General features: G+C 29.7%; 1 protein-coding gene across 3 annotated transcripts in view; it reads right to left on the bottom strand.

Annotated features, from left to right (window-relative positions):
• The window catches only part of LOC132927443 (homeobox protein homothorax), a 99,608-nt gene extending 94,086 nt beyond the window's left edge, over positions 1–5,522 (bottom strand). The window contains exon 1 of one of the 3 annotated variants that reach the window (XM_060991972.1): positions 4,028–5,522. In XM_060991972.1, the coding sequence (XP_060847955.1) occupies positions 4,028–4,054 (27 nt within the window). In that variant the 5' untranslated portion in view covers positions 4,055–5,522. The remainder of the gene's footprint in view (positions 1–4,027) is intronic. The other 2 variants (XM_060991974.1, XM_060991973.1) reach the window with 2 other exon arrangements.
• Between the last annotated feature and the right edge of the window lie 14,067 nt (positions 5,523–19,589).

The following is a 19,589-nucleotide window of genomic DNA, read 5'->3' as shown; positions in this document are numbered from 1 at the left end:
ACCTATATTATAATTTATTTTATAGTTAGTGTACAAAAACAAGTATATAAAAGAAGTAATATCAATTTTTCAAGATTCAATTGATTATTATTATATTTTGCTTGATAATTATACATACCTATTGCATCAATGATTAATATGAAATAGAGCATTATATTCTGCAATATTAGTGTTATTTAAATCCTTTTAATTACATTTTATATAATACAAATGCAAAAAATGAGTTTTATCATTATATTAATAACTGTTTGAAGTATGACCTTTTTTATGATCTATATGGAAATAAAAATTTGCATGAAATACATTACGTACCTACAATTAAAACGTCGAAATTTTTGATCGATTGATGATAACCCGGGGCTACATTTATAATGATTTATTATTATTTAAACGATTTCGTAGAATCAGTGCGGTAAAATTATGATTAGGTAATATATAAATAATGAGTAATTAGATGACGACGAATTAAAAGAATACCAAAGGCGGCTGCCGTGGCGATAGTATATATAAGTTGTAATTGCGCCAGCAGCGGGCGTGCCTACTACATCAAAGGTTTTATTCGCTTTAGCCATCGCGGTTACTATTAATTATGAATTATAATTAATAACAATAATATTTTCCTAGTATACGACCCGAATAACCTAAACTATTTCACGCTGATGTATAATCGATCTATTATGCAGAGTAATCATTGTTAATTATTTGGTAATATCACTGTTATACATAAAACTAGGTTCTAGATATAATTTTTAAAGTGATAACTATAGTATAGTTATTATAATAATAATTAATACAATTATAATAACCAATATTTATATTTAATAGGTAGGTAAATTAAGATTTAATTGATTTTTTATTATGTTTTGGTATTTAATTTTAAGAATGTTCAGTTTTATATAGCTGATATCTTATAAAAATGTAAATTCTGAATTAATGAATCATAAATATTTAAACATTTTATGACTGAAAATAAAAATATTTTGAATATTAATGGGGAATGAATATTACTAATACAAATCAACGTAAAGGTTAATTTGGCACATATTTTGATAATATTCAAATTAATTGTCTAAAATATTGGAAAGAAAAATATTATACTTCATATCAGTTACAGGTCCATTCTAATCATTAATAATCAATAAAAAAAATATATTGATTTCATGAAACCGAGATAAAAATTATAAACATATTTTGAATAGTTAGACTTTTGAATAATTTTAAAATTGTCAATAATTTATTTATAGAATACAGAGATTGTAAAATAAATATAAATATTTAAAAATTTCCGTAATTAATAACTTTATTATGATAGTTTTTAACATATTGCACAATAACAGTTTTACTTATTTTGAACTAAAATTATTCAGTGTATAGAAAATATTTAAAACACACCTAATATTCTTTTTTTCATGCACAATTAAAAAAAAAACTATTATCAAGTATTTTATTTTCTAATTAAATACGTTAAATTATATAATTTAGGTACAAAAGTTGATTTGTATTTTAACTTTTAAATGAAATAATGCATAGGTGTTATTTTATAATTTTACATTAAAATGTACATATATATGCATAATATATATTAATAAATACATTAATTTATATGTAAATAATATTTATTTACTGAGTGATAAATATAAACCCTGATTAATTTTATTGAATATTATGTTATTTTTGTTGTGTTTATATAAAATTATACGTCAATGACCTATTGGTAATCAAGTTATAACGATATTATGGGTTGTTAAATAAAGATATCGATAGAAAATGGAATGTGTTGTAACTTCTAATCTAATGTTTGATCTGAAGTCAATATAATATCACATTTTTATGTCATATAATCCGGTGAATATTTTACTATTTTATAAAATAGTAGAGTCAATAACCAATATGTATTCAACTAGAAACTAGTTCATACGAATATTTCAAATAAACAAATTTACTATTCATAAAATGTCACTTTAATATTCACCGACGTCAATAATAAAATCAATTATTTGAGCACGTTACCAGAATATCAATAAATTATGATCGGATAACGATATATTTTCTCATTTTGAAAACCTACAAGTAAGCATGTTTTTAAGTCATAGGTTCAAAATCTATTTGCAATGAATCAATTAAATTTATCATATTTACCTAATGATTTACTCGCCGTACAATTATACATTTTAAATTATCAAACATTTAATTGTATGTAAGATGAGAATGTGAATGCTTCAACTTACCTACCCACCTACCAACTTATTTTTAATTTCTATTATAAATTCTTAATACTATGTAAATGAATATTTTATATCGAAATAATGTGTGTGTAAATTAACAACAAATTCCTATAAAACTATAAAATATGCGTTATAGCTTATAGGCGATTATAATATATAAAATAAATACCTACTATAAAATAATTTAAGTAATGTTAAAATCTAGAATGTTAAAAAACAATAAAACGCCTATTATTTAGTATTAAAAGTATTAAATGGCTATTGAAATATTTTAACGCATCGTTTTATTCACTCAATACACTTGATGTAAAATCTTATTTGGGAATAAATTTTAAGAGTTGTCGTTTTCCGAACTTCAAAAAACAACTATTGCGCGCGCGTATAATAGGTTATAGTAAAAACTAAACATAAACTAAAGTTATATGTATAACTAAATTATTACTGATTAGACATTAACATATCATACCTATTATTTATAGGTTGCTTAATAATAATTACTAATACATATACACAATACGTGACAACAAAATTACATCAGTGTCGAAAATAATGTTGTGTGTATTGTTGTTGCGTTAAAAGATCCATAATGACAGCAAATAATTCTTTTAACACAAAACATTGTCGTTATTTTTTAATATATAAAATATAATATTATTAGTTTATTACATTTTTCAACGACCAATGTTTTTTTAAATTCTATTTCTTAAACTAATACATTAACCGTAATATTCGTACACATATGATATATATATATATATATATATATATATAAAATAAAGTGCATGTATACAGACGTATTATATATATTGTTATGGTAAATGTTTAATTAACCACAGTAAATGTTATTCTTATTATAAATTATAATATAATATATAATAATTTAAGATAAAACACGAACAAATAATAATAATAATAACAATAACCACAATAATTGTACACACACACACATCATTCCGAGCAAAACATAATACGCACCATACACGGTATATACCTATTATTCAAAGTATTATAAAAAAAACCCGCAAGTACCTACGTTTAAGTGACGACGGCGGTGGGCGGAGGCGACGGCGGCGTTAAGACAAAAGTGACAAAACGAAGGAATAAAAATAACAAAAGCCACATGGCCTCGGTTCGTACACGCCAGCACTTCAAAGGGTGGTATTATATAGTGGCGTTATGTAATACTAAGTCATCGTGTATAGACCATTTTATACGTACGCGGAGCATACATAGTATACGAAAAACACTAAACACATTGTTCACGATATGCCTAGTTGTCGCCGAGACGTAAACTGTATAATATTATAGTTAAATATATATAATATACATGATATTAGGTATTACGATTTACAGTATCATTGTTGTTATATATGTAGGTATAGGTAGGTACGTTTTGTTGACGCGGTTATTGATGATAACGTCCTGGCAAAGTACCTATACCACAACCGCGTTATTAATAGTCGATCGTTTCGCATACTATGCGGGTTTAAAATAAAATAATCACCGTCATAACTTGGAATGTCGCATAAACGAAAACGAATCTAACGCCGCCGATGCAGCCACGAGTCTCAATGACGAACACGCGGCTTTTTAAACGGATTATTATTGTTAAATATATAAAAATGTTGTTCAGCACGAATAATAATAATATATATATATTACGACCGGTCCGATGCATATTATGTTTTATTCGTCGTAATATTATTGTCGTTCATATAAATAATATTGTATACATAACTATAGCTAGGTATATAATAATATCGTAATCTTAAGTAGATATAAAAACGCACAATAATACATACATAAACACTCACCCTGGGTTGAGCCATGTTGCTGGAGGAGCCGCTGCTGTTGCTGCTGCTGCTGTTACTTATGTAGTTGTTTATCGCCGTTGTGGCTGCTTTTGTATACCAACAGCAGACCGTTTAAAACTATTACTATTATAGTTGTTGTGTATATAAGATCACTGCAACCAGTTAACACGCGATATTGAGAACTATTTTTTTTTAATTTAAGCTTATTCGAAATATATTATACGTTGCAGTATTGGTATATTATATCAACGACAAAACAGCGTGAACGACGGTATAATACAAAAATAATTGCAAATATAGGTATGTAGGTACGTTAAGTGAACATTAAGACCGTATTAGGTATATTATAATATACACAGATATATAATTGTCAACGCGATTGTGATACACTGCAGCTGCAGTTGCTGATCGCTGTCGTATAGACGGGTTTCAACAGGAAAAAGAAATACTTTTAAAAAAAAAATCAAAAAACATGTATACAAAACGAACGGCGGCACACTCGTGCATATATAGCATATATATATATTATATGTGTGTGCGTGTGGCAGTAGAGGTAATCTATATTTTTATTGAAAAATGATAATAAACAGAATGATCGACGACGACGACAGCGACGGCGGCGGCGCGGCGGTTATTATCTTTCGCAAAGCGGCGTATTAACTACTACGACGGCGGCGTCGGTGGCGGCGGCGACGACGGTACGATAACGGCGGTGGCCACTACTGCTTGTGCTGCTCGATACGCTGCTGCTGTTGCTGTTTCTGCTGCTGCCGGTGCTGCTGCTAATAGTGCTGCTGCTGCACGCCAGCTGATCGGGACGTCGCATTTCGGCGCGCAAAAACGTGCGGTGTACGACGTGCCCTGTCCGATGCGGCGTATCTCGTCGTGGTGGTCGTCGCAGCAGCAGAATATACAGAGATCAGGGGGCACACCACACCGGTGGTCGTCGAGTACGCGGGTATGACTAAGTTGTTAGTCGTACCCCGGTGTGACGGTCGTGGTTGCGCGGTCTCGCTGGTCCGGTGGCCGCTATATCTCGTCTCTTCCCGTCGGATCTCTTGGTGCCGGGAGGGAAAAAACTTTGACCGGCACGCGGAAACACCACGCGCTCGCACACACGAACTCACAAACACACACACACGTACGTACGCGGTGTGACGTGCGTCTTGAACACACGAGAGACTAACGGACCGCGGGTAAAACGACTGTACCGTCTGCTGCCGTATATACGATATTAATAAATGCGGTCGGACCGAAAAAAAAAACACACGCGCGCGTAGTACTCACACGCGAAAATCACACAGTCACGTAAACGCGCGCGCGTTGTTGATATTATTATTAATATTTTTCCACACGACGAAGATCGCAACGTACGAGCGCGCGCAACACACGACGAGTCGAATACTAAACTGGACGACGGACCGGCTGTGTCGTGTAGTGTCGGCGGGCCCGTGTTCACGACGGCGGCGGGCGTACAGAGTGCGCGCGCGAACGGTTTGCGATGTGGCGGTGGATACGACGGCGGCGGCGGCGGCGGCGACGACGACGACGACGACGGTGACGCTGTGGGTCAGGTCGGGGCGGCGGGACGGGGCCTCGCACGCATGTGCTCGGCATCGCGTAGTGGGCGTGGCCAACGCCGCTTACGACCGCCCACCGTGTGGTGGTCACGTGACAAAAATGGAGCCTCACCTCCGCCCGTGCCGTCACCCGTCGTCGACCGTCCGTCCGTCCGTCCGTCCGTCCGTCCGTTACGCGCGCACAGTTCGTCCGTCCGTCCGCACAGCCTAACCGACGGCGGTGGTGGCCGCCCGGGCCCCGCGCCCGACGACCTGCCAGCCACCCGAACCGCGCACAACCGACATGCCCCACCCCTATTTCCCCGCTTACCATCCCCTCGGAGCCCGTCCGAAAGACAACACTCCGTACCTTCCCGCCGCCGAGCTTTGTTGTGTGCGCGGCGGTTGAAAAGTTCGATTTCGGTTGTGTGTGGTACGTGCATGCCGCGCGCGCGAACCGGACCCGTCTATTATCTCCGCGCGCGCGCTCGGAAATCAACACGACACGCTCTTTTGTCAATACCCACCGTGTTGGTGGTGGCGGCGCTTTTTTTTTTCCCCAGCAAACTTACCGAATGAAAATAATAATATATAAACTGCCGCACGACACGTTACATTATCTTTTAATTGTTATAAATCAATGGACTACCTACGCACGTACATTATATTGTATACAATTACGCCGTCATCGTCGTCGTCATGATGTGTACCTATATATAATAATAATAATAATAATAATATACTCGTCAATATAATGTGTAGTAACGTTTAACTACGTAGACAGCATTCACCACGTATAACACTTACGATTTATACGTTAATACACAATACATAATATATCATTTTTTTATTTAATCGTATACGATAGGAGACGATTCTGATTACACTGCGAATAATACATATCATAATATTTTTTTATAATAATTTAATATTTATATTTGTGTATACGCGGCGTGTTTGTATAACACGAGTGCATAATATAGTGTATAAACCCTATATACATCTACACATACGCTCCGCAGATATTATAATATTATTATTATTGTAATAGGTTCCTGGCGAGTACGGCCCGACCATATAATAATATTATTATATTATATATACCGCGTGTTTATTCGAGAGAACCACTCGAAAACGCTATTACAATATAATAACATTATATAGGTATATAGTAGGTATACACATTGTTATAAGTATCTATATTTTATTTCTGCGATTACACTTTACTTGTGCACATGCAGCACATAATATATAGTATTATGTATACCTCTACCAATGTACAATGAGACGAAGGAGCGAAGTGCGAAGATAGAGATCTATCCGTCACCATTGTATATATATAGAGGTATAGGTAAAAGTATACTTTTTAACACGTTGTCACGTTGCGGTCGAACAGCGAAATATTCATATATGATGATAGTTAGACATTTATACACACGTTAAATTTAATTTGCGTATATATAAAGGTATATAATATCCCTATAATTCCCTATATAGATGTCGTCTATGTTGCGTGCTCGTAGGTATTACCGAATTGATTTAGAAATACGTAATGTGGCGTATCTGGGTATAAGTACGTATATTATATGTTATACTTGTATACTTATTCGCGGCTATACTCGTATTTATGTGTGTACGATGGGGGACAAACCCCTCTAATACTTATACTGTTTTACGCGATATTTTTTACCCCTATATACAATATAGACGAGTTCGTAATGTACAAGTAATAAAATGCCCTAACCATGTACATATACAGTGTGTGCATATATAATATACGCTATATATAGATTATTATGAGCAGTACTTATATACATATATATAGGTACACATATGCACATGCACATATTATATATATATATTATTGTAATAATATATTAATCCCACCTCCGACGTTAACGCCAATGACGACGACGCCACATGCACACACACACTCGCGCACGTTCACACCACTGCTAAACACCTGGCTACCCCGTCGGCGGCAATCGATTTTCGCCACCGCCGCCACTCTCTACTCTTCTAAAACCACCACCGTGGTCGTTGTCGTCCTTTGGTTATCGCCTCCCTTTCATTCACTCTCGTTCTGTCTCTCTCTCACTCACTCTATCCCTCTCTTCTTCATTGTCACTATCTCTCTCATCTATCTCACCGACTCTCATTCTCTCTCATGAACTATACCTATGTGTGCAACCCGTAGCTGCCGGTTTGGTACACTCGTGAAGACCTCCAGCCCGATCTATCTTTACTGTTTATTGTTACACCTACAGGTATATATAATATGGGATCTTCATACATTTAAATACCATTCTTTTCCTCTCCGTAAATATATCATTTATAAATATCCTATATTTATATTAGGCATATAAAATATATATCATATTTTATAGATATAAGTCGACTTGTAATTAACATAAATTATAAATACAAACAATATTTAAAGGTATATAATAGTTATAGTAATAATTTGTATACATGTACTCGTTAAAAAATATAAATTATTTAAATCAATTATACTATAATGCGATGTATATATAGGTACCTTACTTGTTATACATAACTATATACTAAATTAAATAATTAATCTCGAATGAAACGAGGATCTACTGGACAAGATATATAGGTACCTATTATATTATATAACTATTGTACCTAATATAGACATATAGTTTATATAAGCTATATTACAAAGAATTGTCTATTATCCGATCAACTTAGCGAATATAAACTATAAAAAAAATTTCTTAAAAAATTTCTTTATTTAGTTTTAAGTAGGTATTCTTTATTAATAATAACTTACCTGTAAAAAAATTAAATTAATTGTTCCTTTTCCAAAATTCAAAACGGAATTTGAAAAAACTACATAATAATCTACAGTATTATTCCGATTACAATGATTACAAACGAAATAATTTTGACGACAATGTATAAAAATATGTCATATTTTTAATGATGCTTTAGTAGGTAAACAAACACAATTTACAATCAGAGTAATAAAATATTGCCAACGATTAGCGAAAATGTACATTTCGAAGAAAAGAGAAAAAAATAAAAATAAATTAGTTATTCATTACAATATGAGTAATATGGTACGAAACAAATTTATTTAAATTAGATAAAAATTAAATTTTTATCATATTAATCGCAAGAAAAGACATCTATATACTATTAAATCTGAGCTTTGTTTTAGTACACCCTGCAATAACAAATTCTTCAAATCTTAATAAAAGAAACCTTGATAAGTGTAATAACTTACACATATTATTTAATAACTATTATAGTGTTACACCCATAAACAGCATAATATATATTATATCCAATATCACTATTTGTATAAATGTCTTAATATTGTGAAATAATATACAATTAGGTATAACAGTGATATTTAGGTAGTTATAAATATTTAAAATACACAAATAACAAATATAATTTTATTATATTATATATCGTAATATATACCTATATGAATAAATTACCTGTACATTAGCCTTATTTAAAATGTATACATGGAATATGCAACTATAATATATAATAGTATAATTATTATATATATATAGGTACTTAAACTATAATAATGTATTGTGCGATGATATACATTTTATAATATTTAAAATATTTTTGTTAAATAAATAATTTATAATATTTATTAATTTACTTTTAATGTATATATTTATGTTCATTTTTATTCTTAATTTTTAATTTTTTTGTTATCTTATTTCATTAGTTATTTCCTATTAGTTATAAATAATAACTTAATATTATAAATGTATATATTGCGTGTAAAATCACTTATCATATTATTAAGTGATGTCAACCCTTCACACTATTATTTAAATTAGTCAAATCGCGGAAATTTTATCGTATTCCCTAAAAAAGTTTATAAGGTTATAGGTATACAAAAGTTTAGTTCTGTATATATAATAAAGCAAAAGTCATTCAAACGTTCTAAACGTCAGGTTACGTCAAGCGATTTTCAGAGATTTAAAAATAGTTTATCCGGTACATCCCTTCTATATACAACATATTATACATAGGTATGAGTTTATTTTATATATACATATTATTTATAAGCATGTAGACATGCAGCACCGGATATGCGGAGGGGGCAAATGCCAAATGGTGACTCTTGCCCTGCATGGGCACCGTTCGCTTAGCACATCACGATGACAGAGCCTATTTACCATCCTGTGTATATATGTACCGGATGATCTACTGAATAATTAAGATATAGCCAAAGACATATAAAACAGAATTCAAAATCCCCTACTATATATATAATGTATAGTGTATACCTATATAATGTACAGATTACAATTCAAATGAATAAAATATACATAATTATGCAGTACCTATGTAATATATTTACCTATAAATACGCATTTTTCAGTATTATTATGATGTTATTATTGCAGTTATTGCTTTACGTCTGTATCTCGAACAAAACATATCATATAGGTACTTAATATGTATAGTAATAATATTATCCATATATTATAGACGATAAACATGATTTCGATTTGGAGGGGCGGTGTTTCTTTATTCATTTCACTAATTTTATATTACTCCCGGGCTCCAAATACTTCTATCGTAGAATCTATATATAATACAGATATGATCAATTATGTATATATATATATATATATACAGTATCAGCTGAAGTACACTTACATATATATAGACAGGTATACTGCTAAAGACGCGTATTTTTAGGTATCCGTATATAATGCGCTCAGTATACTTATATACTTATTATATTTATATATAAATTCCGTATTATACATAATATTATTTTTCGTTGAGGTTACAAGTTTGTGAAATATTATGACCTGTACTGCAAGTGGACAAAACCTGCATTATATACGTATATATATATATATATATATACCTGCAGCTATATATATATATATATATATATACACATACATACCAACCTTACCTAACCAATGCACAATGGTCTTCAGACATGTGCAGCGTTATACCTACCTAAAGTGTATAATATGTACCTCTATATACGTATATTATGTATATATTATTATACATCGTGGGATCCGTTTATATAAAGAGGAATATAAACGGGCACTGAACACATACACACACACACACACATAAACACCACTAAAACCGAACTGTCAGCTCCAACAAAATATAATATTTATGTATATTATACATATAAAGGTACGTCTCTGATAACCGACGATAGATTGGCCGGCCGAGTATTATATTCATGCGGTGTATACCCGCGTATACATATATGTATATATAATATGCGGTATCGCGCAGCGGCGACGGCGACGGCGACCGGGTATACGGAGTTAAAAACGCGTACGCGATAAATATTAAATCGCGTGTATTTTAGAGAGATATTTCGTACAGATATCCATCGCTCGCGCGGTCCGTCGTCCGTCAAGAGGTGCTGATGCGAGAGCGACCGACGACGATACGGCGGTGCTGCGCGGAGAAGGTCGCACGCAGAGATGGCAATAATAATATAGGTACCTTACCTACCTACCTATATATACAATATGATATTACGTGTACACCATACATACATACATACCATACACTCCAATATAATATAATAAGGGGATAAGTGAAACAACAACAACAACAACAACAACAGTCGTCAGCTTCGGTTTAGTGTGATAAATCAGCGCGCGGGACGACGCCGACGCCGCGACGCCGCCGGTATCGCGCGGCGGTGTGCCGGCAGACTTTTGCAGCGCGCTCACAGCGGGAATCCCGTTCGACCGCCTCCGCCACCGCAGCCGCAGCCGCCGCGACCGCCGCTCGTGTATAATAATATAATATAGCCAATGCAGTCGTGTTACTGGTCTTCGGCGGCGGCAGTATAGGATTCCGTCTCTATGTGGCGAGAGATAGCCGCGAACGGGATGGGTTTTTTCCATATACACACACACACACACACACGTAGAAACGCGCGCGGCGAGTCACTGCGTGGCAGCGCACAGACATCCTGCTGAGTGCCGCTATGTACAGTATAATATATATATATATATGCATGTATGTGTATGTGTATATATGCATGTATAATATTCCAGTATATACTCGCATATACGACGGTATTATACATATACGCATATATATATATATATTTTTTTAAATCCTCTCATTTAAATATTTTTTTCCATCACATAGGTGTATGTATATATATATATATATATATATATATACATTAAATATACTCGCTCGCGTACGTGTGTGTACACGACGCGCGTATTATATTATTACCGCCGCCGACTCGGTTCCTTTCTAATATATAATATTATATTTTTTATATATACGTTTGTCTTCAATACGTAGATTTATTCTTTTTTTCATCACTGTCTTCTCTTTCATATTTCTTCTCGTGTATACATAATATATACATATTATAATAACTGCTGTAGTAATACATTACACGGAACATATTTTAAATAATAATAATAATAATAGCGTATTTTAATACATAAATATAATATATTATGTTAATATAATATATATATATGAATATTATACGCGCGCATACCTGAGTATAAAACGTTGGAACATCGTTTGGTATATTATAATATAATAATATTATATAAAGGTTTTAAACGCGCGGGAGGCCGGCACCTTTATTGTGTATATGCATATAATAATATACAGGTACAATTGCTTATACGAAAAAACGAAAACGTATTTTTTTTTTCCAGCCGAAACAGTATTGTTCGTATATTTTAGTTTTTGGGGAGAAAAAAAAACTTACGTATATCATATACGTATATAGTACTATATTTATCGAAATCGGTATTATAGTCACTATAGTAAGGAGTGGGATCAGTGCTGTGATGTATCTAAGATACAGTATCTAATGATACTTTCTAAAAAAAAATCTGTATCCAAGTTTTAGATACAAAATATTAGATACTTTTTAACTACAATAAGTTATTGCTATATATATTAGTTTTTGTAAACATAATTATATACCTATATATTATATATTTACCCATTAAGCCTGTATTTTTATTTTATTTTGTTATGCTATGATCTATATATCATAAATTTATAGATATTATTACTAAAGATCATAATATTTGAATGATAATTTCATTGTATATGTATAAAAGTATAAAATTATATTTAAAGACTGACATAAAAATTATTGTATTTTAAATGTAACTTAAGATATACTCTCAAGATGCTTCTGAAAAATGTATTTGTATCATCTAAATACTGATTGAAAGTATCTTACTATAACTCACTGATTTGGTCGGACGTCAATATGAAAATCTATCATAATAAATGTCCATTATAATTATTGTGTGATGAAGGTTTTGTTAATTGATGCTGCAATTATTAAATATTAATGCAAGACAAAACAAAAATTAAATAAAAATATAATGGTTAGGTGTAAATAGGTATTTGTCGCAGCAGAATTTCAGTTAAAATAAAAGTTGTATCATACGCATATCGATAGTTGCAAGAATGGAAACCTTATAGTCACCGATAAGAAAATGCGTAACGCAGTATAAATATAATGGAAATTAATTAAATATATTAGCGGTATACAATTACAATAAATACTTAACTTCCCAGTCCCAGTTCTCGCGATTTAATTTGATACGAAATATAACTATAATGTATATATTATACTTCATCCTTGGCCAAAGACCAAACAAATCTAATTAATTATAAACTCTTTTTATAATTAAATAAATTAGATTATTTTTATTTTTACCTTTATTTTAAATCGAAAGTGAAACAAATCTACTTTTTAGTTTTATAAAAATTTGAAAAAATGTCAATTCAATATCTATAGACTATAATATGATGTGTATAAATAAATAATTATACCTTTAAATAGGTTGAAAACTGACTAAAATATATAAAGATGGTATAATAGTATATACGTATATATTATACAACTTGTGAACTTTCAAATGTCATAATGGTTTCGAAGATATTAAAAAAATTATAGAGTATAATTATATAAACAATTGTATTTTTAGTTAAATTTTAACAAAAATATTGGGTCAACTGAATTGCTCTTAAAATCTTTCTTTGTTCTATGTAAAAAATCTATACAATAAAGTTTTCAATGAGTTGCGAGTTTATTTTAAGGAATATATCTTATTAAACTAAAATTTAATATTAATAAACGTATATTCACTATTAATAGGTACATTTATTGAAGTGCGTACAACTTGTAAGGATCAAAACATTATTAAAATATAAACTACACTACTTAATATTTCTGTAACACTATAAGTGTACTTCAAAACAAAATATTGCTCATTAGTCATTCGAAGGCATAGGGTCGTAGTTAAACAATAGCATCATGAAAACGGTCGTCTAAGACGTTAAATACAAATTACAATTTTAAATCATGTTTTTTTTTTTTGTTTTTTTTTTTTTGTAATGAGTTATAATGTATAAACAGTCCGCAGCAGGTTTGTGGTATATGATATGGTTAAACGAAAATAAAAAATGCATTATTTATAATTTTATAAGTCCACGCGCGGAAGAAAATACGCATTTTTATTATTACCATTGAATGAACAATCGAGGATACATAGCTATATATATAGGTGTAATGAGCTATAACACATAAATATATAGGTACTTACCAAATAATAAATATACCTACATAGTCGTGTAACTATGTTATTTAATATTTACATCATATGATGAAAGTTCGTATAATACAAGTAAAACGAGTTGTGTAAAATATGAGGTAACTTTGATCACCAATATTGACACGTGACAATTATTTTGCATATACTCGTAGGTATATCTAGGCTATCTGCATTCCCTCCATAGTCATTACTTTTCGCCGTTAAAAAATAGTGGTATTTTTTTCTTCTATAGCTGAACTACTCTAAACTCGAATATCAGTTGTTATCAAAAATTTAAAGGTGTATACTCGTAAATAATATACATAATATATAATGTTAGGTATACAATGATGATATGATTTATTTCGAGCAGTGTCATTTTATTAAATTAAATCAAATATTAACTATCATTTAGTTGTATTGAATACAATACAACTTTACATGGAATTAATAAATTAAAATATATTTTATGCATTATAGTATCTTTACCTTAAGGGTTTAGGCTTGGAGTATATTGCAAGTACTGTATATTATAGGTGCCTAGCTATGTAGTATGTAGCTACATAATATTATATCATATAATATAGTTGTCACGCCATCGTGACAACTGACATAGGTACAGATTAACCATTAGGTATAATAAATCAAAACGAGAAAAAAATATTGGCATCACTAATGTACTACGTAGTACGTGACATATTACACCATGTGGACCACTGGGCCCAGTTTAATAAAAATATGACCTGCCAATTTTAACCTTATAATATCGTTGGCATTTATTGGCTTGATATGACAGCTGATAACTGATATATATTTTAGTAACTATAACTGAGCACTAAGCTGCAATGAGTTCTAAGTAAAACTGTATTGGTTCAAATATAATTGAATTACGAATGACTAAACAAACGTTTAAAAAATAGTCGAAGTTGTACGAAACATAAACGGAATTATAACTATACTATACTACATTAAATTCAGAAATATGGTTCAACAATTAATTGTGTTTTATTATATTTATAATTAATCGTAAAAATGTCTGACGATTCTTCATCGATCTTTTTGTCAGGTTTTTATGTAATGCAAATGTATATTTAATGTAATTTAATGTATATTTTAAATTGTTTACAATCGTTTAATGTTTTAATAAAAATGTTCAATTTCATAGAAATGAATTTTTGATTCTAGTATACCTTTAATTATTATTTTTTTTTTTAGTATAATAATATGTTATATGTATACTTACATATATATATACTGTATATATGTATACTATACAGGTAATACGTATTATACGAGTACACGCGCTCGATCGAAAACAATGCATTCTCTAAACCTGTAACCATTATTGATAACTGATTTACAATAACTTATTTATCTACTTAAGCTACAAGTGTCATAGCCATATATGTATATCTAAATAGTTTTTTAAACTGTATTTAAATCGATATATATGCATACGGCTAAATGTACATGGATATAGAAACACAGTCACACAGACTATAAAAATAAGTATAATAGTTATAGATAGTAATCAATAGTGTAAGTCAATGATTCAGCGTTTAAAAAAAATGTGTTCACATTGATATTTTGTGAACGACAAGTAAACGTCACTCATCACTATTATATATCAAATATAGATCATGAACATGAATGAAATTCATATTTTTAAAGAATTTGAAAGATTTGTACGTCGTTCAGATGAAATTTATTTTTTTAAATATACATGATATTATTAAATATTATCATGTTATTTTGTCAACATTTTATCTATACACAATTTTTAAAATTGTTTATAAATGTTTAAACAATTTTAAAAATATGTCGTTTGGGCCATTCGTTCAATTCGGGCTATTAAACGTAGTATATTTTCTACGTATGTAGAGACATTATATGTTAGATAATTTCTATTAGAAATTCATTATATTTTATCAAATAAATTTATTTAAAACGATTTAATTAGGCTCTGATTTCAATAAATTTGGTACCCCATTAGTCATTAGTCTTTACCATACAGTTATTAATAAGTATTTATAGTATTTTATTATAAAATAGATAATCTAACTAAATAATGTATATATATATATATATAAAACTATAATAAGTAATATATTTATTAATAGTATTTTACTTATTATTATATACATTTTAATTTATTACATAATATTATATTAATTCAAAAAACAACTATTTTCTAAATTAATTTGCACTTTACTACATTTTTATAAAAGATTTATAAAATAATGATTTAAATAAACGTGTTTAGTGTTTAAGAACGTGAACATAAACGTGTACCTTAAAAAAATTGAATATGCACTACTTCATTCTTTACGTAAATGCAAATGAATTCAAATTTCAAGTGAACTTTCCGAAAACTGCCGATGATACTAGATATTAGTTATCAGGTACTATAGTTATTCACCTTTATATGGTTATATTTTATTTTCATTGTATACGAACAGAAAATAAATAATACTATATTTTATCTTTTGTAATATTCAAAAATAAAATGAATTATCCAAAATTCTTCAAGTATTAAACATTTCCAACACGATATATACATAGGTATACAATATATAAACTATAATATTTTTGTTCTCAAGATCACATTATATAATGATATAAAAAAAAATAATGAAAAAAGAATACAACTAAATAACTTAAAGAACCATAACACTCAAAAACATAAGTACATCATAAAATGTAATATAAAGTGAGATAAAAACGGAGATACTATTAAAAAATGTTTACAGCGATTATATTTTAGCAAACGACAATCATTTGAAAAATATACGTATGTATGTAATAGTATTATGTCATAATTTTGTCGGTTACGTGTACAGAGTACGTTACATTACGACTTCCGTTGTTTAAACACTTATAAATTATAATACCTAACTAATACTCAATTTATTGATTTAGACCTTTATTTTTTTTATTGCATATTATGTTTTACAATACGTTCATTATATAATTAAACTAAAAGGGTGGACAAGTGGCTATCGCTCTGTTGTATATTGTCGTATTATTGTCGAGTGAGTCACATGATAGATGTATTAACTTAAATACCACTATTTTTGATATCGCTATTAAAATAATTTATTTTACTATTAGTAAATAGTAATACCAGTAGTACCACTGTAGGTTGATTTAATTTTTACCAAAAATATTGCATTTATTATATGATTATAATATTTAATTTCTGTGATAATAAACAAAATATATAATATATTTTATATTATATTATTGTTATTAACTTATGAATTAATACCACCTTACCGTAGAACCGAGTGAATGGTATATATAGGTAATATCTCAAAATAAATAATCTATATATGTATTTTGAAAATGTCATTGATTAAATTAGAAGATGTAATACAACGTACATTTTTTAAGTCCTCACCTATAATGTTTTTAAATTATAATAAAATAATTAACATTATTATTCGTTGTTTAAATATGTGATTTCATTCGAATTTTAACTCCAAATATCTATAAAAATTAATTATGTATGTATATATTTTTATTATTTTATTTTACCATATGAACTATACTTATGAGGATTATTGAACTAAACTTTCAAACCTTAGCTATAAATATTAAAGATTTTATACATTTTCACTACAAAATACTTGTAGTTTGTAAATTTGAACTTCAAAAATATAAAAAAAAAATTGTACCTGTGTATTTTAAATATTTTTTTATAAATATGAATACGGGTGAATATAATACGATGAAATGATAAATTGTTTATAGATTTACGATCAACTTTTCTATTAAATGCATTAATGACAACTTATAAGAAATCTTGTATTACACTCCGTAGTTTTTGAACGAGTAAAAATATTTTTATTGACAATTAAAAAAAAATTAATTAATATCGAAAATTTCAATAATTTATAAATATCTCAAAAACAGTCAAAATATGATATTAAAATACACATTATACCATTTACAAAAATAAAAATATAAATACTTGTTGAAGATTTAAACTTTTTACTACTTTTATTTTTATCGACTAATGAGATAATTACAGGGATTTTTTTTAACAAGATCCAATTTGCTATCTTAAACCACCTCCCAACATTAAAACCGAAGCATTTTTACTGCCCAAAAAGTCGTAACAGTAAAAAAAACACATCATTATAGACTCATTACATTCATCGCTCCACTCAGAATCTAAAACATGTTGTCATGAAATATAATACCTAGGCAGACAGATCGTCTTTGCAAAGAATCGATTTTCGTATACAATGATATATCATTGAATTCAAATTTAATACACCTATTAGAGTAACGAGTAACAGTGTACAGCAAAACGGTACTCACTTGCAGCTTATCTCTTTTTTAAAAATATTTTGTATTGTTTGTCGAAATACTTTATTTCTGGGATTTTTATTCCTTTGGTCCCGGATTTTATTTTTTCGTGGATTATTTATCCTGGTAATTTTTATTCTGATTCTATCAATACTAACTCATAATAACGATTGGTGAGCAAATAAGTCTAAATACAACACACACTCTAATGTTACTGCCTACATTCAATACTTAATCTATTAAAATATTATCACAAGCTTAAATATATTAATTGTACACAAAATCATAACAATAAATAAACATGATAAATTTATAATATTACTTAGACATAGAAAATGAATGGCGTAGGTTAGTATAAAAAAAATGGATTGAAATCCAAAACAAAGTGCTTATATTAAAAATAATGTTAATATAATAAAATAATGTATATTTTTTAAAATATAAGATAGATTCTAAAATATTTTAAATGTATGTGGAAAAATGTATTATGATATAAAATGTTAAACAAAAGTACGAATTAAAATTGAAACTATCTTAAAAATAATTAAAGGCCAAAAAACATTGTACACTCTCTGAAATTCAAGTCTGCGCACGTCTATGAATGAGATATAACCTTTTATACGACGCTAAATAACTGCTAATAGTAATAATATTACGTATTAACGTATTTGAAGTACGAGACGGCGGCAAAATTATGAAGTCACACGTTTTTTTTCAAATATCTGTAACTGGCTAAATACGGGACAACAGTTTTGAGCGGTACTAATATTTGTATCATGTAGTTACATTTTATAAATTTATATTAAACAAAATATTATCTGTTATATATAATTCAAGCGTGTAGCCAGTATGGGCTTAAAGTGAAAATTCAATAGCCGTATACACAGCTGGTTCCAGGCTCCAGATTGACTCAATATAACAATATAATATTAATATAATACCAATACCTACATTTTCATTGTATAATTTTTCAAGCACAACACATCCAACACACCATACACAATACTCTTATTATTTAATCCCTGTTGAATGTCCCTTAAAATCACAATAACGACCATTTCAGTCAGGTAAATGGCATTTTCTATA

The sequence above is a fragment of the Rhopalosiphum padi genome, chromosome 3 (genome assembly GCF_020882245.1).
Source record: "Rhopalosiphum padi isolate XX-2018 chromosome 3, ASM2088224v1, whole genome shotgun sequence".
NCBI classification, from domain to species: domain Eukaryota; kingdom Metazoa; phylum Arthropoda; class Insecta; order Hemiptera; family Aphididae; genus Rhopalosiphum; species Rhopalosiphum padi.
This window is presented reverse-complemented; position numbering and strand designations above follow the sequence as displayed.